The sequence below is a fragment of the Protomyctophum bolini genome (genome assembly GCF_963924005.1).
Source record: "Protomyctophum bolini genome assembly, chromosome: 8".
Classification (NCBI taxonomy): domain Eukaryota; kingdom Metazoa; phylum Chordata; class Actinopteri; order Myctophiformes; family Myctophidae; genus Protomyctophum; species Protomyctophum bolini.
The window spans coordinates 26,980,765-27,006,564 of NC_137869.1; the positions used below are offsets into that span (position 1 = coordinate 26,980,765).

Sequence of the window (25,800 nt, forward strand, 5' to 3'; positions counted from 1 at the left end):
TGTACAATCATATCTGTGGACCTGAGACACATTCTCATATGGTATACAATACACTACTAAAGCATAACAAAACTATAGAGTAATAATCATAAGGTGAAGAAATGAAAATGGCAACAGTTTAAACGTTTTAAATCCTACATTTTAGTATAACCACATAATGAAACAGTAAGCTATGGCTTCTGTATGAAACAGCTGTTCTTGCAGCGGGAGCTGGGTGGAGAGTGAGCATTAGGATTCACTGAATTGCTCTGCTATCCTCTTCTAACCTGCCATGCAAACAGCCACAACCTCAAATGTAATGTAATTTATATGCCATGGCATTCAGAATAATGTATAATCCTACAGCATTGAACACCTAAAGAGAACAAAAACAAAGGCTCTATAAAATTAAGCACATGCAATCTCGGTTCCAAACATTCACAGTCCAGAGGCTAATAAGTTGACAGAAAAGACAGACAGAAAAGTAGGAAATCTTAAGAGTTGAATTTTGGTTGAGAGAAAGGCAACTTACTTCTGAGATGTTTCTTCTTTCAGTACATTTGTTCAGGGATGGATACAGATCTAGTCCAGTGAGCGTCCCTTTGTCAGGAGGCAGAGGATATACAATCCAAGCCTTTCTCGCTCTCTCTCTGTCTCTCTTGGTCCGTCAGTTGCCTTCACCAGGTCTCACTGGGCTGATGTAAGACACCCCTGCAAAAAGGAAAAAAAGAGAGGGAGAGAAGAGAAGAGGAGAGAGAGAGAGAGAGAGAGAGAGAGAGAGAGAGAGGGGGAGAGAGAGGAAGGAAAAAAAACTTCACATTCTGAGGATTTTTGGGGGCATGCCAATGTCCCAGAATTCCACATGTCACACATAAGGTTTCAATTAAAGCAGAACCCAATGCCCAATCAGAAAGCTTTATACATCTTGAAAAGAGTCCTTTCTTTTGACAGCTTGGGGTATTGCTCAATCAATCATTGATAATTCAAGGTAATGTTTCCACTGCCATGTTGTAATTTTGTCGGTTTTAGTGTCTATTGACCCGTCAGAGTAGAAACATACAGAATATATATTTAAAGATACTTAAACAAGAATTCATTAAAGATGTTAAAGCCACTCATCTATATGGATTTGGTTCAAAAATCATCAATCGACAAGCAGTAGCAACCTTTTATGAAAGTATACCGTTGGCCTCATATTCCACTTTAGCTGCCATCAAAGATAAATCTTCATGAAACCATCTTGAAAGGACTTCACTGACTCACATGGAGGTTCAAGAAGTATAATAATATAATAGTCAAAGCAGATCTGTGTACAGCATGAGTCAAATGTAAGAAAGAATATTTTAATGACGTCATAGAACAAGTGTTCTACTGCTGATATGGACAAAAGTATTTGGCCATTCCAAAGACATCAAAAGGCTCATTTAGGATTGTGAAGGTTTCGTTAAAACACATGTCATTATGATCACGTTTGAATTTCCTTTTAAATTGCACCCTTCTTTGTCATCCCAGGTGGAAAAGCAGTTTTGCCAAATACTTTTCCAAAGAGGTATTGTTCTGTTACTCCAGGAGTTGAGGAGCTTTACAAGAATGTTTTCTGTCACAAGAAATAATTAACACAAAGCAACAGTTCTCTGCAGCTTTCTTATTTAGAAGTGCTGAAGGCACGCTGCATCGCTGCCCAAGTGACGTCACTAATGCGACTCCTCCATGTCTCTCACTGTCACTCAAGTGACTACTGGCCAATCACACCGCGTCTTTTCCGGGACTTATGTTACACACGCAGAAGCTTGACATTGAAGGCAAATGCTTTGCAAGGAATCTCGGGAAAATTGTGCCTTCAATTGTGACATGCGCCTCAGAGCAGGAAAGGGCGTCTACGTTTATATGTCTATGGTCGCGTGGGCAACAGCTCCTTCTTTGACTATGCATGCACCTCCTGGTACCACAGCTCCTCAAAGGCCCTTAAATCTAGGCTCCAGACTTCCCAAAACAAACTGGTCAGGCTCCTACTTGGCCTCACCCCCCGAACCCACCTCACGCCTGCCCACTTTGACAGGCTGGAATGGCTTAGGGTCGACGACAGAGTACAGCATCTTGCAATGGGTCTGTTCCACAAGATTCGATACACCACCAAGATACCCATGTACCTGTCGATACTTCCTTAATGTTAACGAAGTCCACACCCACAACACCAGAGGGAGTGCAACGAACCATGTACAACCAAGATTCGGCACAAACAAGGGACTAAATTATTTTCGCTCCAAAAATGTGGAACATTCTACCAACAGTAATTAAGACATGCGAATCCCTTGACTCCTTCAAAACCGCTCTCAAAGGGCACCTACAGACGGCTACAATTCGAAACTGGCCCCCGTAAATCTGAATCCCCCCACCACGCACTCCTTTTTCCCCTCACTGTATATGTTTATTTTCCTTTTTTACCTCCTTTATGATGAATTCCTGTTCTGTTCTTTGACTATATAGAAGTGTCTATTTGTACGTCTCTAAAGGTTTTGATGAATTGAACAAGGTGGACCCTCTTGTAAACAAGTGTAATGCTTAATTGGGTCGTCCACTCACAGTTAAGTTAACAGTCTTTGTATATTGAGTTTGTGCTCGAAATGTACTGTACTGTAATTCTGCAAACTGTTAATAAATATTTCAATCAATCAATCAACCCCATACTCCCACAACACATGTAGACTGGATATGCATACTCCTAGGCCTATCACAAGATGATATCACAAGATGTTTTACGAAATAACTCAATGTCAATTTTGTGACGATATATACTGTATTGTACCATACTGTACTTTAGCAGACTACTGTACCATACTGTACTGTACTGTGTTGTACTGTACAATACTGTACTGTACTGTGTTGTACTGTACAATACTGTACTGTAGAACATACTGTACTATGCTGTAATGTACCATACTGTATTGCAGCAGACTGTACTGTACCATACTGTACTGTACAATACTGTGCTGTACTGTACTGCTGCACCTTCTGTGTGTGTGTGTGTGTGTGTGTGTGTGTGTGTGTGTGTGTGTGTGTGTGTAACCGGGTGTGGCCTAAAATGTGATGTAATTTGCTTCACCGTGAAATGTTGCGCAATAACATGGTATTTCATGCAAATGTCAACTGTACAGTAATTTTGACAGTTGCATCGATGCAACATAGTGCATTATGTCTGGACAGGCATGGCTATATGGACTAGAGCTAGTATAAGATATACAGTACGCATATTTAAGGCAAAGGCGTACAGGTTTAAAGCAATTCCCAAGTTGTCCTCAAAACCGTAATTTGCTGTGAATGGCTGAGACTTTTTTTGATTTATATAAATATTTATTAACAGTTTGCAGAATTTGTACATTTCAAGCACAAACCCAATACAAAGACTGTTAACTGTGAGTGGACGACCCAATTAAGCATTACACAAGAGGGTCCACCTTGTTCAATTCATAAAAACATTTAGAGACGTACAAATAGACACTTCTAAAGTTCTATAATAGTCAAAGAACAGTTTGGCGGAGGTACTGATTTTGGTTCACGTGTTGTTAACAGTCCACCATGGCTTGTCAAGTTGTCAACTGAGCCATTGACTGAGGCCATTGACTGACCGGTCAATGCGGTCACTCGCTCCGTCGCTCACCGCAGCGTCTTCTTTTCAAGTGATTCATAAAGGCATGAGTCGACTTTATAAATCACCTACATGTGCAATGCACATGACAAGCCCAAAACTAGTGCTAACCAAAGATCGTTTGGGAATCACTTACACACCCTCAAATCACTACATAATTTTGGACAGGAAAAATTGGACATACCTACCAAATTCAGATATCTAATTTATTATGTTTCCGTTTGTTCTATTGTTTATTTACTCTCCCTTGGCTTGAAATAACAACTAGGCTATGAAAATGTGTTGTCATGTGACCTTACCCAATCATTGAAACCTGGCTGTGAAGTTGGAGGGAGGGCCGTGAGCCGGGAGGAGGCACACGTGGAAAGTGGAAAGCGTTCTTACGCGCGCGCACACACACTCACGCACGCGCGCGCGCACACACACACACACACACACACACACACACACACACACACACACACACAGATATTTGCTATATCTGTCAAAAATGTACGACGGCGTATTACCTCCATCTCGGTGAGAAAAAAAAGAAAGCCAGTGGGGGCGGGGCAAGAGATGTTTCTCAGAAATCTCTGAGATTAAAGGGCCACTTCACCTCTTTTGCAACCAGAGCTTATTTTAATGATGTTTATTGTTTAGGACACAATAAACACTTTTGCGTGTTGATTCTAATGTACAGGATTCTATAGAAATTCTAGTTCATATAATTTGTTTGAATTATTTCTTTCATTTGGATGAATATCCTACACTCATTTAATTTGATGCCTAAATCCAACCATTGTCTGCCTTTGTCAGAATTCTCTGTCAATGAATGTACTTTATCGGTTTAGCTATAAAGTATAAAGCTAGAGCAACTTAGTATAAAGCTAGACCAGAACATCTGGTCCTAAAGAAATAGCCTTGACAACCAAAGTGCAGATCTTCAATTCCAACGTCAAATCCATACTTCTCTACGGTTCAGAGACGTGGAGGATGACTAAGAGGACATTGCAGGATCCAGACATTCATTAACAGCTGTCTGAAGGCAGCACATTTTCAAGATCTTGGAACCCCCAAGGGAAGCGGAAGAGAGGGTGACCTAAGAACACCTGGAGGCGGGACACTGAGGCGGAGCTGAAGAGACAGGGAATCAGCTGGGGAGAGGCACAAAGGATAGCCCAAAACCGTGTTGGATGGAGAAGAGTCGTCGATGGCCTATGATCCACTGGCCGTGATGGGCCTAAGTATTGGTTTAGCTGAAAATCTACTTTTAACACTGGCCCGGTTGCTAGGCAACGCCTTGCATACTCCCAGCCCCAGGAAACATTATTTTGTGTGCATCCCATTTAAGATAGGATATTCCCTTGCCGTTTTCTGACACTACGGGTGCTGTAAAGACTATTTGCAAATAGTAGTTTGATAAGAGACTACATTAGTTTAAACTTGAAAATGTTAAATATTTTACCCAATGACTTGGATCAACTATATCAATTTATACCCCTACCCTTAGGAGCAATTTGGGCCATACAGTAGCTTTCATTTATTTTTTAACCATTTTGTCATAGTTGCTTACTCATGATTTCAAATGATAGAAGACATCTTGAAATAAATAATAATAATAATAATAATAGGTATAATATATCATATATAATATAGATATATAATAATAGATGTTACTGCTGTTAACTTGCTTCAAGGACAACACAAGTGAAAAGTCATCTTCTTACCCGACTTCCCCAAATGTTGACTCCTCCAATGACCTCTTGAACCGTCCAGGAACCACTTCTGAAAGTAATCTTTTTCACAAATAAAAGTTTTGTGAGGCAGAAAGGTCAATGATGTCTTTCACCTTTGTAGCAAGCAATATCTTTCAATGTAATTTAATGAGATTACCACTACTGCCAATATATTTGGCAATAGTGGTAAATTCAAATTAAATTTACAGTAAATATATGCTTGCTGCAAACTGGGTGAGTAACAGAATGCTGTCAAATGACCCTCCCCTTGCATGTAAAAATACAACAATAGCCCCAGGCCGATGGCGTGGTGGTCCGGGCACCCAGTAGCCTGTTAATCAGACAAATCTGCCATTGCAATCTTTTAAAATTAAAAATAGCTATTGGAATTCCCTGCCCCCGAAGTTGTGGAGCACCAATCAAGGCCCAGTATGCATTATGCAAATGGTTTATCATGAGACTAAGGTTAATTTGCCCATTGGAAAACCAGATTCCACACAGATTCCAGACTAATATCTACACAGTGATATTAGTCTGGCCATGGCAGGCTACACCCAGTTATTTGCATCGACTGCGCTGCAGTCTTTCACATCATGATGCATGCAGTCATTGGTTGGAGAGCGAGAAAAGAAAAGAGCAGCGAGTCTGAGAGGAGCCACAAAGCATATTTCCTGAATAGTTGCAGCGGTGTAGCATGCTCTGGCCCATCTTAAACATAAACCATGTGCTGGAAAGTCTGATTCAAGCCACTGGGAGCTCTAATGCAAAAAACACACACTGTGCAAGTGATGGAAGAATTAACCCATTCTGACCTGAGATCAGATTCATACGAGGTTTCCACTGGACACACACTGGTCTGATGAACCCATTCTGACCTGAGATCAGATTCTAAAAATGTCAGTCGTTCTTCGAATTTTTCAAAAATAGCAGACCTACAAGCTCGTATCGCGCCACTCGGTGGCGCGATATGAGCTTGTAGATCTGCTATTTTTCAATAGGTAAAGCATAACATGATGCTAACACCAAAATGGGTGCCCGGTCAGAATGGGTTAAGTACTCACATGTTTTACTTAAGTAAAAGTATCAATACTGCAATGTAGATATACTCTGTTACAAGTGGAAGTCCTATTATTCAAAACTTGTAGTAAAAGTACATAAGTATCTGCATCAAAATATACTTCCCAAAAGAATCAGAAAGAGTTTTTTTCTGAGATGTAGTATTGAAAATTGTAAATACTGAAGAAAGTTAAAAAAAATAAAAAATAACTTGACCTAAGTCCAATACTTGAGTACATGTACTTAGTTACTTTCCACCACTGCAAGCATGGGCCAACACACCAGCACACACACATTGTACATGCATACATTTGTCAGGAAAACACTAATACTTACTCGCAGATGCATATAGGTTTAGCCTATGTGCAAGTGTACATACCGTACCTGTATAGACACACACGACCAGATATAGTGTACACACTTAAAGTACATAAAGAGAAAAGCATGTTCATACAGCACAACCACAAAGATGACTCATACAGTTGCTGTTTTAAATAACATTTTTCTTTAATAAAAATAGAAAAGAAATTCATGCTGAATCGTGTCTCTTTTCATATGATTACAAGCAGAAACAAAAGTAACTACCATAAATACCCCATCCCCCCAAACCCCACCATCTACATTCATTACATATTAGTAAAAAAATCATCTCACCCATCATTTGATTTAAGATCTAATGTACTGCATGTTGCAAGTTGTAGTTTATCTATGTACATACTGCATAGAAATGGGTAAAATGAGATTAGATGGCCACTACCACCTATACGGCATCCTTCAATGCATATAATATAAAAATAATTCTCATAAGCAAAATAAATAGCTGCGTCGTACGAATGCTTCATCCAGCCAGTCCTTCATTTTCATACTGTGCTCAAGTGCTCTTTTAAAACAAACCCTTTGTAGTACCAAACAGGAACCGGGCACTGAGATGTACAACGGTACACTTCAGCTCATTCATTCATTCATTTATCTTAGACATGACAGCTTGTAAAGAGCATATGGACACAGCGTTATTGCACAGCGAGAACATCACAGTTTTCCCCCCAACTACAGAGCAGAGGATAGACAAAGGTTGATATTTGGGTTTTGTCGTCTCTCTTTCTCTCTCTCTCTCCTTCTCAGTTCCTACAGTCCGTTCTTCACTAGCTCATGGGCTCCAGTCGTATCAATGACCAGGGTGGCGCGGAACTCCCGCCCCGTCACCAGCTCTTCGAGACCCTGACAAATGAACAAACAAAACTCTCTATATAGATTTTGGCACAGATCGTTTGCCTTTGCATGTTCTTCTTTTTTCTTTTTATCTTTTTTCTTTTGGACTTGTATGATACACAGGGCTGTATTTTGCGTGTCTTAAGTACTAGGTCTTATTCCCTAACTTGAGTAAACTAAAGACCTGGAGGCGTGATCAATGCCATTTGGCTATTCTGAGTGGCCAAAGAGCATTGATCACACCTCCAGGTCTTTAGTTTACTCAAGTTAGGAAATAAGACCTGGTACTTAAGACACGCAAAATACAGCCCACAGTGTATACACTCTTACTTTATCTTAAATCTTTGTATTTTTATTTTCTTTCTTTTTCTTTGTTATTTTGTTAGTCTGCTTGGTTGTCTGTTTTGTCCATGCACTTTTATGTTATAAAATCAATACAAAGATCCTCAATATGAGCTCATTGGCGCATTGTTAGTTGTTGTTAGAAGAAGACAAGCCCCCCCCCCCCCCCACCCAATAAAAAAAGAAAAACATGTTGGATTCCCATCCCTCCCTACCTCTCCTCCATAGGACACCAGTGGGGAGATCTCGCATTTGATTGGCAGGTCTGTTCCATCCTTCAGGCTGTGTAGGATGGGGAAAGGACACAGGGGGAGGGAGAAGATGAGTAATACGCTCTCAAGGACAGACAGAGACGGACAGACGGACAGACAGATGAAAGAAGCAGCTGCATATGCTAGGACCAGCTGTTCTTCCACCACGGCTAGTGATTAGAGATCCAACTCAAAGCATTAGGCCTACATCGTACGACATTGTCGCTCGCCGAAAATGGACCATCTACAAGCTCACAACGCATCGCATCGTGATGAGTTGTGACTTGTGACTTGTGAGCTTATAGATCGGCCATTTTTGGCAGAAGAAAAAGGATGAATGACAGGCAACGTGGTCGTTCCTCCATCACATGGGAGCTTAGGAAAGTTTCCACAACACTCACTACTGCCATCAGTCATTTCCAGGTACTGATTACAGAGAGGAGTTATCAATCACACATCAGGATGACTGTTTCAGACGTGTTGCCATTTCGTCTCAATAGCTGAGAGTGAAGGAGAACTTTGCTGATTTTGAGAAGAGGACACAGTGTTACTACAGCTCATTAAACCATCTAAAGGAGCGACATATCAACAAATCACATTTATGGCGACCACAAATGTCAATGGATCACAAGTTCGTTTGAAATCAAGTCGGAATATTGAGGTGAATTGGCAAGCATATGAATCTGTAAGGAGGAGTGGTCTGCGTCTCTGTCCACCGAGCCCCCGGCAGACAAAACAGACAAACAGGGGATAACATCAGCTGCAGAGTGAACATCATCCTCATCATCATCGACCGCCCGTTGCCCAGCATGCAACACATTCCGTATATTAGTATCAACCATCTGAGGGAGAAACCGCCCCGTCAACAGGTCATATGACACTATGACCCGGACTCCACTCTCTCCAACAGTTATCAGGAATTCGTGTTCCAATAGTCTCAAACTATCATACTCACCGCCATTTCCGCCATTGGCACTGACCGTTAATGAGCTCACTGGCGTTTTGCTTTCCACACATCTCTGCTCCTCACTCAGTCGGTTCAGTGCCAGACGATGGAAAGGGCCAAGAGAGGATATGAAGCAATGCTAGACTATTGACGCAAGTGAGCGACAGTGAGAGAAAAGCCAAAGCCCGACACCATGCACTCTGTACCACAGAGGGATAGTTACTTTATGTTGACATCCTCTGTGACATGGCCTGCTGCTCCGTCTCTGGAAACATTATACATACACACTGGTGAGCAAGCATGAAGCGTGCGTGCGTGTGTGTGTGTGTGTGTGTGTGTGTGTGTGTGTGTGTGCGTGCGTGCGTGTGTGTGTGTGTGTGTGTGTGTGTGTTTAAAAAGCCATAGAAAATGTAAGTAAAGTTTATTGAGCACTTAAAGCAGGGGTGCCCACTCTTTTTTGACCTGAGAGCTACTTTCAAAATGACCAGCTCAACAAGATCTATTCACCGAAAACATTATAATACCATTGCTGAAAATGGCTTTGGAATAGCGGCGCTGGCATTACATGGAATGGGAAAGGGGAGATATGGAATAGGTATTTTTTGTAATTATTGAATGCGACAAAAACGAAACAAATTCAAGGCTCCACGGGGTGAGTAATCGATAGAAAATAAGTCATTTTGTGGGTGAACTATCCCTTTAAGCTCTATTTCAAAAATAGTGAAAATAGCCAATGTGATGCGTTGTAGATGATCTGCTATTTAAGCTATTTTCGAAATATATTGGCGTTTTGTAAACGCCATTGACAATGAAGGGAAAATTTACGTCATAATGTGCCTCATTACGTCATATTGTCTCTTTATTGTAAATGGTGTGTAATGTTTGTGTTTGCACCGTTTGTTTTAAATCACCATTACATCACCTAATCAACATGAATTAGACTTTAATATATTAGCGCCCCTCACTTCACACGGGTGTGATTTTTTATATTTAAAGAAGAGTTTCGTGCTAGAAGGCTTTCTTACTTTTAGTTGCAGTCATTTGGTCCTCATAAAAGTGGTCCAGTTGTTATTTTGTGAAAAAACGCATACTTGGCTATTTACCATAAGCCCTGAATGGGGCTTGAATGTTGGGATTGTAGTGCTAATTTGCTTATATTTGCTTATCGCGAGACTTCACAAGCTCCATTCACTTTGCATGGAGCTTGTGAAGTCTTGCGATAGATGAGACTTCATGCTTTACGGCTGAAACACAGCAACGGTGAAACACGCGGTGAAAATGTGTGTTGGACTTGTGTATGCATGTTTGTGGGGTCGTGTGCAGAACATGTTCACCGTGTGTGTAGAATCAATGGAGGGGGATAATATTATGCTCGTACGTGGGCCGTCTGAGGCTCACCTGGGTATGGCGGGCACGCGCGTGCCGTTCTCGTCGATGAAGTGCCCCCCTGCGTTGAGGACCCAGCGGTGGTGGAGCGACATGAGGGCGTGTCTAGCAGTTGTGGGTGTGTCCTTGCCATCTTGACTGTCGGCATTCTTGAGGGGAGAAAACTCGTCTTCTCTCAGCACCTCATACACCACAAATGTCCTGTTGGACGGACACACAGACACACACGGACAGACACGGACACACACACACACACACACACACACACACACACACACACAAGAACCGCATACAGTAAGCATGCATGCATTAAAAAGAACCATACCGGTGTCAAAACAGGTCAACATAAAACCAATTCGTCTGGCGATCTATGCCAGTCTAGCTTTGGAAAATGGTGGCCAGTAATGTTAATTATACTGTGAGACAAAGTCAATGAGCAAAACGTGCCAGACCACCATTATGGGCCTTGTATTATGCGCCGGCACGTGCTCAGAGATACTGGCAATACTGGTTTCTACATGTGGTTCCTGTCTCAGGAACCACATGTCTAGCCCCAGCTGGCCTAGGAACAAATCCCTAGGAACAGAGCCTTCTCCTCCCCTGTGCATATACAATATACACCCTCCTCTCGGCTTACCAACACTACTAAACAGTATCAACTGCCCTTTTAGGACAAAAATAAAAGCATACACCAACACACAACATGCCGACGAAAGACAAGAGGTTGGTATAGAAATGAGGTGACAACACTTTTCCCGGTAATAGCAACACTGTTAATTTTTCTACCAAAAGCAACAAATGGTCACCATCCTCCCTGGTTTAGAATGCACTGAATAACCCTGAGAATAAGGGGTTCCAGTGGACAGTGGGCTGGCCCTCCTCTCCCCCATATATCCATCAGGACAGGAATCCTTTCATTAGATGTTGGGTTCTATTAGTAAGAGCATGACTCAAAGATGATGTCATGTAATTCATACTGGAGGTGGAATGAAGGAACTGCTCATAAAACCTCCATCCTTTGGCAGGCCTGGCATCTGACTTATAAAAAGATAAAAATAAACTTAACGGCAATTGTACTCGATGGATTGGATTGTACATTTTAAGAGCATCGAACAAAAATAGAGAATAATTATTACCAATTTTGAACGATAAAGAGGTTTTATCTTCTTGCAAAGAAATCAGAGAAAGTCATTATAATCCGCTAATTTTGACAGCAACTTTATGTAATTTAATACTTAGTTTGCACACAGATTATTAGTATTTTGTGTAGATGACGTGACCAGGACCTTGGAGTCATGCTAGGGCTGGATAGGCATGGGACCAGTTCAGGCGACTGGACTCTACGCCTCATTGAGAGGCATGTACCATACAGCAAATATAATCCTTATATCTTCATCACTCTGAGACTAGAGCGAAGGGGTTCCCAACCTTATTAGCTCGAGACCCAAAAGAGACATTTTATGTCTCCCCGCGGGACCAAAACTAGTGAAAATAGCCGATCTACAAGCTCACAATTGTGATTTTTTTGTATTACAAGTTTTCTGAAATGATATGTTTAAATATGCAAATTAGGCGCTATATGCGCTAATTTGCATACATTTCGGGACGATAAATCTGAAGATCGGATAAAGCCAGGTTCAAAATTATCATTTCATTTTGTTGACACATTAGAGACAAAGAAAATTACAGATGGGATTTTTGATATCTCTAATTATCACTCCACAAATCAGAAAATAGTGTCAACAGGCATAAAAAACCCAATTTTCAGCATGTTTTTAAAATGTGATGTGTAAAGCAGGCTGTGAATGATATATCAACAAATCCATCTGTAAATGTCTGCGGAATATAGTTATGAATAAGACTGGAACGTTTGGTGTATGTGAGTTCAACTGAAGTGGAGATTCTTTGTCCCAGGTATGAGGAAAACTCATTTTGAGAAAACGGCCTTTAAAGATTTGTATTGTAAAATTCCAAAACGTTTTATTTGAAGCCACTATTTTGAGACAAAATATCTCATCCAAACCTTGGCAACAACATATAATGGCATATATCATTGGAACGGTCTGGACCTCGAGCTGACTGTGGTCTGATCCAAATATGGTCACTTCCTTTGTACCAACAACCAATCATGAAAATAGAGATGGTGGAGTTTCACCCAAGGGGCCAGTGAGGCACTCCAATGTTGAAACACTGGGCCCTAGTGGTAAGAGGAAGGACTGCAGGCGGACGGTCACAGACCCATTCATGACGAGGAAACCCCGTGCAGCTGGGCTTTAACATTGAGCGCTCGGTTGCACTTCCGCATTTTGCACCCAAATGCTGAATCGGCGAAAAAAGGCGGAAAATAGACGGTCCTTCCGGGTGCTTCAAAACGCCACTGAGCAACTTCCACTGACATGAATCGCAGGGGGGGGGGAGCTTCGCGCCAGATCAGTCTCTATCCTTTTAATACTCTATGGTTTCACCCAGAAAAACGAGCTGTCATTGGCTAAAATAAACATCTAAATCTGTATTTTTAATGTGTATTTTGCTTTAGTTTGAAAGAAAACATGTTTAGGAAGCAAAATAGCAAAAAATAAAATAAAGGAAAAATCATGATTTCACCTGTAGCGTCTCGCCTTAATGGAATGTTTTGTTTTTTTTTTACTTCAAAAACTATAGTATTTACTCGAGTTGTTGCGACCAATAAAAATTGGCATATGAGTCACCACTCACTGATGAGGTCAGTGTCATGATCTTCATATATGGAGACGGCCATATATGGTGGCGTGACGTGTCACGAGGCGTGACGGACTGACGGCCATAACGTATATGGTGGCGTGACGGACTGACAGGTTTGGCAGGTTTTTATAATCTGCGACCTGTGGTTGAACGCACATGCTATGAGCTACAGTACCATGTTAAATTGAGGGGTGGGCCACAAACGCGTTTGAGATTTTCAAGTGGGCCCTGATCCACAAAAGGTTGGGAACCACTTCTCTAGAGACCTCTGAACTACAGAAAAACATTCTGCTCATTGTTTTTGCTAGGACCTCGCAAGCACCGCTCACTGGGTTGGACGCTGGGAGACACGGTCTGCCAGTAGCACACACATGCTAAAGCAACAAACACAGCAACTCACTTGGCAAACTGGAAGATGTCAAAGACAAACTTTTCCATTTTAATCCCATTGGGTTTGTCTGGTTTGATGAGACGTCCTTGTGTGTCCACATAGGGGATCTTCTTCTGGGCCACGTGGTGCTGCAGTTCAGGTTCATGCTTCCTGAGAGAGAGAGAGAGAGAGAGAGAGAGAGAGAGAGAGAGAGAGAGAGAGAGAGAGAGAAATCAGAACCAATAATACAAGATGAGTGGGTATAACATATGGCTGCTTAAAAGGGTTACACATTTATGACTCTTACGACACTTACTGCTCTGAATGAAAACAGCCACAGCAATGAAAATCTCTATCCATCTATTTTTTGTTGTAGTTTAGTATCTAAACAGCAACATATCGTTTGACTTCGTATCATATTGAATAGTTTTGCAATGCAAATAATCTGTCTCGAATAGTTTTGCAATGCAAAAAACCGATTGTATCGATACTAAGTAACGTTTTGGGGCTTTTCTGCCTATATTTGATAGTGTACAGTAGACCGACAGAAAACGGGGAGAGAGAGAGAGAGAGATGGGGAGTGACATGCAGGAAAGATTGTTGGGATCGGGATGTATTGTCAATTTGTCATGAATGAACCAATATCGTCCATGTACAGTATCGTATCGTCGTCGATGTATCGAATTGTCAATCATGATGCGGATCGCACTGCTGTTAAAATGTATCGTTACACCCCTACTATCTATCAATGAATTAGACTTACTGCACAATGTCTTGGAGGAAGGACAGCGTAAAGAAGTGATTGGCAACGTTGCCGGCATTGAACATGAGTCGCCCGTCGGTGCTGCGATTCTCAGCAGTTGCCAGGGTGATCTCACTGTATTCCACCACCTGGTAACGCCCATCCACCTTACAGACCACGCCAACTGCCTCTGTTGGGTTGGTCTTCTCTACCACCTGTGACAGATGTGACAAAAAGACAATGTTTTACAAAACGTATGGCAGAATTAACGTATAGCAGAAGGAAGCATAAAAACATAGTTCATTAGAATCTAATGAAATCATGTAACTTTCAATTTGTCGTTCAAGTTGATCTAATGATTAGATCATACAAATCTATATATAAAAAAACTTGGGGGAGAAAATAACGAAAAACAGCTGGAGATGGGGATTCTTTGAGTGTCTGTGCGCCACTTTATACCCAGCAGCTAAAGTTTTGCTCAAAATGAAAAAACCCTCTCCCCCATCTGTTGGTTCCTAATGACAGACTTTGCTCATGATGAGGGGGTTGGTGCTGGGAAGGAGGGTGGGGGCTGGGGGAAGAAGCCACATGAACTGTAGCGGAGTTCGGTAATTTATGACAGGAGGGTGGGTCTCCTTTCTCTTCTGATCAGACTATCCCTGCTTCACCGCACAACTCATAATGTCAAACAGGAGTGGGTTCTGGATGCTCTTTGGTTCCGCACTTAACATTTAAATATAATATATAATATACAAGCTGGTATGTTTAAATTACGTCAGAGGCGTAGCGCAAAGCCCTGGAGAGCGTAGTCAAGGTTAGAGACAGTTTGGTTGGTTTGGTTTTACTGTGCCCATTTGGACAATCTTCAGACAGGGTTATCAACTTTGACGCTACTCAGCAGTGGACTTAAATGAAACTAGAAAAGTGTGCTCCTTGGAGCACACACACGCACGAAAACAGAGTCTCTGGGCTTCGGCCATCCGACTTGATGGAGGCAAAAATGGAATGGAAGCCTTAGGCAGGACAGATAAAGACATGTTGAGGGTGGCTGTGGCTCAGGAGGTAGAGCAGGTCGTCCAATGATCCCTGGGACGGCGGTTCAAATCCCAGCTCCTCCTGTCCACATGTCAGAGTGTCCTTGGGCAAGACACTGAACACTACATTGCCTCCAATGAGTTGGTCGGTGAGCTTGCCACCATTGGTGTGTAATGTGGGAAGTGAGGACGCTGGCGTCGACTGTTCGTCGCTTCACCTCCCAATGTATGAATGAATGAACCATTGTAAAGCGCTTTGAGCACTTGGAAAAGCGCTATAAAAATGCAATTCATTATTGATATGTGTACTGTACTCTAAGCGAGTTGAGTGAAAGAGAGCAGCTTTTCGAGTGAGAATCTATAGTATGAGCAACAAAACGGCAAAACAGACCAGGCTAGAATTCAAGCTACTAGTCAGCTACTACTGTGTGTGTGTGTGTGTGTGTGTGTGTGTGTGTGTGTGTGTGTGTGTGTGTGTGTTTTCAGAAAAAGGTCTGGTCAGCAGTAAATAATTTGAAGAGACATATAGCTGAGGGGTCTCTATTCATCTGAGGAAGGTTCACACTAATGAGGTTTAATGTCTCTTCAGCAGATGCACTGACAAAGATTGGGAGCAGACAAGCTTATTATATCTAAATACCTTCAACTGATTTCTGACCAGTTTTGACTAGAATGTTGAATACTTCAAAAGACAATTATCTGTGCATTGCATTTGGACATTCATGGCATAGACAAGTGTGGGACAAAAACAATCAGTACACCTAGAGAATATTTGTATTTAAAGTCATACATACAAAATAATAATCTTTCACTGGAATATATTTTCCACGACAACCATACATAAATGTGTTTAACAACTTGAGTGTCTTCCCCCGACACTAGCACCAAAATGATGCAGGCACCGGAAATGTATTACCGGTAATTATGCTATTTTACAGTTAATAAATACCATTTCGGACAACTTCTTGTTGTATTCTAAAAGTGTATGGCATGAGTGCTCTGCAGAATTTCATTTTTGAGCGTTAGGTCCCATATAGACAAATGTTGTAGTTTGGGTATGATGTTGATCATCAACCTACCTATTGTACAGTATATGTAAGTGGCTGTCTGCCCACAATTGCCAGGAAATACAGCTCGTCCTACTTTCGTACTCCTGCGAAGCCTTTTCTTAAAGCGACATCTCCATCTCTTACTGTTCCGCCATTTATTCACCAAGGTTTTTCCATTCACACGGCCAAAACAGTTACACAACCATAGCTTTTAAATGGTCCCAACTGCCTTTTCATTGACCCCTCGACAATGAGCTGAGTTTGTCGAGTGTGTGTGTCCACATGAGCATGTGTGTAGACAGTTCATAGATACAGGCTAAAAAGGCTGTGGTCACAGAGTGTTTGAAACCACAAAGAGGTATCAGAGCCAGAGCTCCGGAGCATAGAAAAGGCTATTTTCCCATTCACTAAACAGTGAAGTATGGAGTGTTTATTTAACTCGTAAGTAACATTTGCACTCCAACTATCTAGGTCCGTTGTGGCTAATAGTTACTGTAGGTAAAAAAAAACACAAAACTTAGCACAACAGATAATTCACACATTATTACTTATATATTTAAAATATGAATCCATGGTGTACATACATTGTATCTAAAATGAACAAACTATGTGATTTCTAAGTTAGTGTGAATTATTTAATGTTTCAACCACATACAGTATAGTTCCATTCTCAGAATATGAACTAAAGAAGAACTATACAAAACCTCTGTAGCTATATGTACAGTTAATGTACAGTAAAACATCCAGTTTTATTTAGTTCTTAGGACTCCATTTTCCATTAACAAAACTATAGTTAGCCGCCTACATTTATTTGAATAATGGTGTCTGTCTTCTGCAGTTAAAGAAGCATATTATAAAACATTCACGTGAAGCTAGCGTGGCCAGTTGGGCCACAGTAGTTTTAAGATGTGTCGTAAAGCCAATTTATTTGCTGAGAAGAAACCAGTTAAGGTTCCTATTTAACCACTGTACCCTGTAAACTTTCTTTCCCTGAAAAATAGCACGCTCTCTTTGGCACAATTGTTTAGTGAAAGGGGAGATCCATTTCCATCCATACATCATACCTCTGTTATCTAATACCACAACACTGAGAGCCAACATTCTCTGGTTAAGTAAGTGGTTTTTGGGCTGAGCGAGAAGATACTGAGCAGAGATCTTAAGTGACAAACCAAACCCACCCAGGAACCCTGAACCAAAAGCCATCCATGAACTACTATTTGCCATCAATGAACTACTAATTGTCTATGAATTGATTGCATATGGCCTAACGGAAACAAGACAGCAAGGACCTTTTTTTGGTGCCATCTATCCCTTTTGGACTAAGTATGTTTGAAGTAAGTGTTACTTCAAGGTACCTTTATGTGAATAATTTAATGAATACATAGCATATTAGAAAGAAAAAAAATCTTAAGAATTCCTTGAAAACCATACTGAAAATGTTTGGATGTTTGGACCCAAACTGAGTTGAAGAGACGAATAGGAAAACAAATGGTCTACATCCCCACCCAGTGGACAGTTATGGGAAGTTCAGCTGCCTCCTAACAGCAGTTCCATTGTTCGGACCACAAACTTACCACGCCTGTGTCAAACACATTATGTACACTCATTATGTAGGATATCCTAGTAATAGTATCTACAGTACACAGAATAACTCAAGGTGGGGCAGAGAAGTTGTAATTTAACTGCAATGATACAGTGATCTAACTAAGTTAAGTCACTATAATATTGTGAATATGTGGTTAACACATATTTGTATGTCTTTATGCACACACATCCTTATAAGATGATTGCTTCCTGATGAAGTGAAGGGCAGATCATAATACGGTCAAAGTCAAAATTGTACGATTTCACACACGTTACCACACACAGTGAAATCTGGTCTCCGCATTTGACCCATCTTTTGGAGCGGTGAGCCGCAGCCAAGGAGCGGTGAGCTGCAGCCGTGCCGTGCTATGCTCGGGAATCATTTGATTAGTTGATTTGACCACCCAATCCAACCCATTGATGCTGAGTGCCAAGCAGGGAGGCATTTTTACAGTCTTTGGTAACGGGTATACAGTGCCCAGACATCATAAATTGTGTTGTCACAAAATGATAAGCATTGTAAAGTAATTCAATTATTTCAGTGAGTTCATTATAATCTCTTTCCTGTGTTTCAAGGGGAAGAAACGAAATCGAAAGCAAGGTGTGTCTGTTTCACCAAGAACACAGTACAATGTTGAAAATAAGTGGTATTCCCCTTTAAAGGATGTCAATTCATATGACAAGACATAAAGGTTTATAATGTAACCTTAAACCTTAACCTAGTAAAGTTCCCAGTGGCTTAGAGAGTGTAAGAATGTAAGCAAATGGACCCATACGGGAAGTTTGTTACATTTGTAAGGTCTCAGTTGAATTAGCACTCACAATGTTACAGTGTATCAGGAAACACCCTGACAAAGACAAAAGGAGAGGAATGAACAAGTGAAAGAGACACACTAACCTTAGCCCCACAGTCTGCCCCCTTCTGCACACAGAATCCTACAAAGGCGGGGTCAGCCACTTTCACCAGGATGTTGTCCACACAGTACACATGGATGGACTCGATCCCCCTACGGCCCATGTCATCTACGATGCCCTGGTTCCCCAACGACCTGTACAAGCCACCGTTGCCATCTAGGACGCACACACACACACACACACACACACACACACACACACACAATGAACAAAGTGAAAGGAACACTTCAAGGTGCTGTGAGTGCTATTTTCTTTGTTGAAATGAGCTAAATAGCTCCATGTTGGGGGTGGGTAGTGCACGACAATCCAGCTGCCCAGGTGCAGGACAAGCAACAGTTAAAATAAAATCTGCTCTCTTATGAAATAAGCTCCACTGTTTTATTTGTCAATGTTTCAGAAATCAAGATCCAGAGTCCACGTCTGAGAGGGCATGTACTCTCCTATATTGGTGAGGACCCATATATGAACACAATGTTGAAAAAAGGATAAATGTTCTCTTAGCCCAAATAGATGGTTGGTCACGCTGTGATTGGTTCATTAGTTTGTCAGGTTTCTGCACAAACTAGTTTTGCCTATGGATATATTTAAAGAACGGGTTTTGACATATAGCTAACCCTCTATACTGGTTTATCCACTGTAAATCAAGTGGGAGGAATTTGAATATAATGGTGACAAAAAGGTGTGTGTGAGCCACCCTACTCATGTTCCGTTCTTCCTCCTTCCATTTAAAGAATAACCTGGAGCATCAAATCACACACCACCTGTCTCAGTAACACTTTCTTTCCACAGTCAGTCAAGTTGCTGAACAGAGACCCATATCAGTTTCCACCCGACAGAGAATATCCAAAAGTGTTACTTTTCACGATTCAAATTTGGAAGTATCAAAAGTAGCAGATCTGCAGGCTCAAAACGCGCTGTGCCACGCTTCGAGCTTGTGGATCTGCTACTTTTGTGTGACGCTGTAGTATGATCAAGTAGGGGATTCATTACAAAAAAATAAAAATAAAGTTTTAATATTATAAGAGGTTTCTGCCCGACAGCAACAACATGCACCACATGTTGTATAATAATTATGATGTGATATGCACTGTACACAGTCTGTAGTGTTCTTTTATGGTTTGGGGATGATAATATGTCCTTTGTGTTAATCAACTTTGTGTTAACTTGATTTTACTATTGAATTAGGAAGAAGATTAGTGTAGGTATGCTTGAGAAAAATGATAATAGCACCTTTAGTACTATAGTAACTGTCATTCAGACATGCTAAAATTGGTTTTGTAATTTTATACAATCTTTCTTCATTTGTTTGAGAAAAGTATGACTTTTGAGAACTGTTCCAGTGTGAAGTGTAAATCAATATGGAGAATATATGGATCTGGAATGGATCAATTTATAACTAGTGAAGACATCTTGCCAATATTTGGAGTTAGACCAAATAAATTGTGCACTATTAAAGACAGAGACAGCCATAGCACAATTTTCAATATTGTATTATAATGCAAAATACAAAATACACAAATACCTGGCGCCATGGCTAGTTTTCCTTTGCTCTCCAGAATGATCTTTCCACTGTAGTCCATGGCTGGTAGCATGCCCTGCTGGAAGAATATGATATCATTCTTGTTCAAGCCAAAATAGTTGTGGTGGGAGAAGAAATCCTGGGTGGACTCCATTGTCCTCCCGCTGGTCATGATGTACCTGCAAGGAATTCAATAGGAAGTTATTAATCATTTGTCTTGTCCAATTCTTTACTTTGTAATATTGTTATATTTAAGTGCAAATTGTATTGAATGAAGACATGTATGATTATTAATATACAATAATTAAATGTATGCAAGGCTGCGATGAGACAGAGGCAGAGCTTGCATTCATGGCAAAACTTTTCCCGAAACAAGTCAAAGTTAAAAAGCCTGTCTTAGATTATGAATCCAGAGAGCAAAATGTACAGTATGCCAAGTCTTCAATTCGTATTCAGATGAACTTACTGACAATAAAACTCTAAAAGCCTTACCTCAGCAAAAACTAAACTGAAAGATGTAATATGCAGTAAATGTTTATAAGCCAATAAAGTCATAACCAAGTCCTTTCTTATATACACAAATATTATGCCAATCTGATATAATCTTCAGTAGCTGCCCAAAATGTTGTTTTGGTTTCCTGACTGGCTTCTGCTGATTTCCTGGCACTCTACAGGGAACATTAATCCCCCTCTAGGAGAAATGCTTCCTGGGGTGATATTTCTTTGATGGTGACAATCATCTGAACAAGTTAATCATCATACAGGTCAAACGGGGTCATGCTTGTTATGATGATCATTGAAATCATATTCAAGTATACTGTCAGATTAACAGCCACAATATAAAAAAAAGGATTACTGAATGCTCTCTGATCAACACTGCAGTGTAATATTCTTACCAAGGAATACAGCACTTGGTCTTGTGCTTCTGCTCAGCCAACCGTTGCAGCTTCAGAATGCGCTCCGCCTGGATCTGAAAGAGGGTTTTGTGGGAGGGCAGCCCCACATCATACATGCCTTTGGGGTAAGACACCCCCAACCTGGTTCCCTGGCCCCCAGCCAAAAGCAAGACAGCAACTTTATTCTGGGCAATGCAGTGCAAACCTGAGGGCACAAAGAGAAAGAATGTTTGCATTATTACCTACAGTACGATATTTATTTAGTTCTGATGACACCCAATGTAGCCAGTAGTAGCACAATCTCTTATTGATTGTCCTTCTAAAATACCACAAACTAAACAACTTAGTAAACCTATGTACTTTTATGTATTTGTTTATATATTTCATGGGTATGTTACTGGCCTGGAAACCAGACTGGTCTGGCACTCTTCGGTTTGAGTTACATTTCACTCACTCCCGAGTTGTGGGTGACCAATCAGAGCCCACTATTCAAAGTGGAACATTTCTTGCTGTGAATCCATTTGTAAATACCCCTTGGAAATGAATCTTCCACGCTGAAGTTCTAGACTAATATCTACGCAGTGATATGCTAATATTACTGGCCTGGAAACAAATCTGCCACAACTACAAATATTGGCCCATGCTAGTATGTTACAGCAGGTGCATCTGTCTGTATGTATTAGTCTTTTGAGGTTTTTTTTTACAAACATTAAACATTAAAGCGCCCCTACTATATACAGGTTAAATGTTTGTCTTTAGTTCAATGTTTGTTTTGTAAACGCCATTGACAATGAAGGGAAAATGTACGTCATAATGTGTCATTTACATCATATTGTCTCTTTATTGTTAATGGCGTTTAATGTTTGTGTTTGCACCGTTTGATTTACATCACCATTACATCACCTAATCAACATGAGTTAGACTTTAATATATTAGCGCCCCTCACATTTTTATGCTTTGCATGGGTATGCTACTATGAACTTAGCTATTTTGTGGGTGATCAGGTGGTGGAGCAGCTAATCCTGATAGAGCTTTTGTCTGTGCTTGTACGGAATGGATCTCAAGGGGTTCTAATAAAGGTACTAGCTGGATAAAGTAAGACAATGGAATAATGGTAATCGTGGGAATAGATCAGTGGTTCTGGATCACTCTCATATTTCAGTTAAATATACCTTGCATCTGCCAATGCCTTGGCTTGATATAATTTGTTGCACGTAGTATTGTGCAATGAATTAAATCAAGCCCTTAACAGTCATTATTTAATTTCAAACTTTTTCTCCCACACCACGCTTATTAATACAAATATTTGATGAATGTATTTACATTCTAAAACATTTCCCATGGACTAGCTGCAGGCCTAACTAATTAAAGTGCCCCTCGGGGAACAGGTCTCCACCAGGCCAGGTCAGGTTGTGGCCTCCTGGTGGCGCTATAATAGGCCTTGGATGGCTTGAGGCATTTTGTTCCAAAAATGTGTTTTGCTAAAATCCATCTGTTGGTGGCGCTTTAACAGACCAATGTGAAAAGGGTGGGATATATTCCTCAGCCTACTAGGAAAGTCTGTGAAAGATTGTGCGTAAATTGCACGCTGCATTCATGATTTACGGCTTTTTGTTCAAAACGGGCCAATTCTACAAACTTTGACAGCCAATGTTAGCCAATTAGAATGGAATATGAAATATTGGACGGATCCGTCTTGAACACATGACTATAGAGATACTGTGTAACGATTTGCGGGATTTTTTGGGCAGAATCTGGAGTAGTAATATCAAAAGATTTGTTTTACGAAAGTCAGCCTCCTGGTGGAGCTATAACAGGCCGTTCTGGAAATTTTGGGGCAGAGGTTTATGTTGGCATCCAGGGAGTGTGTGTGCAAAATTTGGCATCGACTGGTTTAACTGTGTCGGAGATTAGCTGGTAACAGACGGATGGACGGACGCACACATGCACACACAGACAGTGCAAAACATACTCTCTCCCCATGCCTTCGGCCTGGTGGAGACAATTATGCCATGGACCACTAGTAGTATCGTGGACCATTGGTTGATTGGATGTATAGACATGGGATGAATAGCAAGTGTTACCAAAGCACTAATCTTAAATCAACACAATGAATAGTGCCCAGATTGATTATTTTCGTCAGGGTGGTGGACCCTCGTTCACAATCAGTCAAAACCCCTGATATAATACATTGGTGCAAATAGCCATGACCTAACATAACCCTATCCAGATAACCTGAGATGATTATCCGAGTTGATCTCATTAAGATACACTCTAGTTTATCTTACATAAACTATTGCCATGTGACACATTTCAATTTCTATGTGCCATACAGACAGACTACGTATATTATGACAAACCACTGGGTGGGTCTGCTAGACTTTGACCACAACACACAACACAACACAACACAACACACACGTCACACACACACACACACACACACACACACACACACACACACACACACGCAGACTTGAGTGACCTCATGATGAGTAAGGGTGAGGCAGTACCCCAATTTACGTCAGAACTAAATCAGAACCAGATGGTGTCGGCCTCCCCTTTCTAAGGTCATCTTCCCTCGGGGCAGAAGTTCTTAAACAGGCCCGCTAAAATCCCTGCTGCCAAGAGGGACTTTACAAAAGCGTACACTGCTGAATCCTGACTGTTAATTGAACTCTTAACTCACTCTAGCTGTGTCCATTTGTACACTCTCAGATTTAAATTAACACTCAGGTTTCTACAGTGTGGTGAGAGATGCCAGTTAACTTTCTCATGTAACTGATCCATGTGGGAGACTGAAGCTGGAAATGTTTAGTGAGAATGTATAATACACAATACAAAGAAGAACAACGCACACAACAGTCTGCAATTTAAGTAGGCTTTGTCCTTAGCGTTCTCCACAAAATATTTCACAAGGCTTTGTTATGAAAGGCTACTTTTGAGTCTTCCTTGTTCTTTAAATGATACTGTATACTAATAATTACATATTCAGTTGCCAGGTAATAATCCAACCATCTTTCTTTCGTCAATTGTCTTGATTATCTGTCAACCCTTTCCACACCACCAAACCCACAGCTGTAGACTAAACTCTGGAATATTTCCCAAGGGTCAACTGTTGGCGAGTGTTTCTGAACAACTGGCCAATGTCCTCATATTATATGATGTCATTCAACACCATAATGAACACAGTGAACATTTACAGTTTTGCATTTACAATTACGAAAAAAAAGTCTCCTCCCTTGTAGGCTAATAAACTTCGAGCATGTACTAAAACAGTATTACAAAAGCACTTGATGTAACTCACCTACGGCCTCCCACTGTTTGAGGAAGTCTCTGTCTCGCGTTACACTGCCAAGCACTTCTCTAGGCACAGGTTCCATGCGGGAGTCCATCTTCTCCTGCTTGCTGCCACTGGACATCTCCATGGCACTCTTGAAGAATCCATTAATCTCCTGAAAGTTCATTGGCTCCAGGTCAGCGGCCATGTCCTCCTGCTCCTCTGGGCTCAGTTCACTCCAGAACTGTAGGAGATGAGACTGACCTGCTTCGGCCAACCTGTGGGCCAGTTTGCTCCTGCTGCTTGGTTCCATGTTTACACTTTTGCTGGGTTTTCAGTTATCTCTGTCAACATGAAACAGACAAAGACATAAAGATCATAGAGTACACATTTACAAATGTAAGATGACAGATTTAACAGGGACAATCCCTTCTCTCAATTTCTCTTTGTGAGATCACACACCCCAGCTAGAGTAACTTGCTGTACAGGAAAATCATTACATTTACATAAAGGGATACACCTTGCATTTATGGAAGCTATTTATTGCTGCAGTAGCCTACAAAATTAGCCTACACCCCTCAATTTCTCCATAAATTGCATGAGATTAATGTCTTGTTGAATACAACCATGGCATACATAGGTTCTAATTAACATAATCATATAATATTGTTTACAAAGTTTGAAGTCATGACAATATAATAACTCAATACAATTTAACGCAAATAAATGTACACATTGAACCAAATGGACCCTACCATTTGTACACTCAATGGGTTCTATTAAGCAATAAACGTGTTATTACAGTATATATCAGTTAATGCGGCGTTTAGCTCGTTGGGCGTTTAGCTCGTTGGGTCCAGTGGTGGTACAGCACAGCAGCACGCTCGAATGACAAGCACCAGTTCACGTCAGCTAGCTATGTATGTACAGTATTCAATTAACAAAAATATACGTGACGTCTGCTGAACGAATAGAAAGTGACAGTCGTGAGATAGATCAGGGCTTACCTTCTCCAACTGAGCTGCTTGCTTGCTTGCTTGCATTAAGAGCATTGAATGTCTCTCGCAGCACTTGAGTGGAGATTCTTGTTCTCGTATCGGCGTCTCTCTCTCTCTCACTCCACCCACCTCACTAGTCACTACTACCTCCTTGTTCGT

At 41.0% G+C, this 25,800-nt stretch overlaps 2 protein-coding genes across 6 annotated transcripts in view; both read right to left on the reverse strand.

The window, feature by feature from the left end:
- Positions 1-678, reverse strand: part of ddr2a (discoidin domain receptor tyrosine kinase 2a) — a 42,768-nt gene extending 42,090 nt beyond the window's left edge. For all 4 annotated transcript variants that reach the window (XM_080770730.1, XM_080770728.1, XM_080770729.1 and 1 more), the window contains exon 1: positions 512-678. The gene's annotated coding sequence lies outside the window, so the exon portion shown is untranslated. The remainder of the gene's footprint in view (positions 1-511) is intronic.
- A 6,236-nt stretch (positions 679-6,914) lies between these two features.
- On the reverse strand, positions 6,915-25,800 carry uap1 (UDP-N-acetylglucosamine pyrophosphorylase 1). 2 transcript variants are annotated; one of them, XM_080770741.1, is made up of 11 exons: positions 25,651-25,800; positions 24,671-24,987; positions 21,364-21,568; positions 20,471-20,646; positions 18,932-19,104; positions 14,388-14,581; positions 13,655-13,795; positions 10,546-10,734; positions 9,371-9,412; positions 8,166-8,232; positions 6,915-7,617 (listed from the first exon to the last, which is right to left on the reverse strand). In XM_080770741.1, exons 2-11 carry the CDS (start codon positions 24,954-24,956, stop codon positions 7,525-7,527), a joined length of 1,566 nt encoding a protein of 521 aa, XP_080626867.1. In that variant the 5' UTR covers positions 24,957-24,987; positions 25,651-25,800; the 3' UTR covers positions 6,915-7,524. The 2 variants fall into 2 exon arrangements, with proteins under 2 accessions (XP_080626867.1, XP_080626868.1); XM_080770742.1 differs by lacking the exon at positions 9,371-9,412.

Coding starts and splice junctions, on each gene's coding strand:
- uap1 (XM_080770741.1), bottom strand. CDS start 24,956: ATGGAACCAAGCAGCAGGAGCAAACTGGCCCACAGGTTGGCCGAAGCA. Junction 14,582..18,931: donor GGGCAGACTGTGGGGCTAAG/GTTAGTGTGTCT, acceptor CATCTGTCACAG/GTGGTAGAGAAGACCAACCC. Junction 8,233..9,370: donor ACAGAGGATGTCAACATAAA/GTAACTATCCCT, acceptor CATCCTACACAG/CCTGAAGGATGGAACAGACC.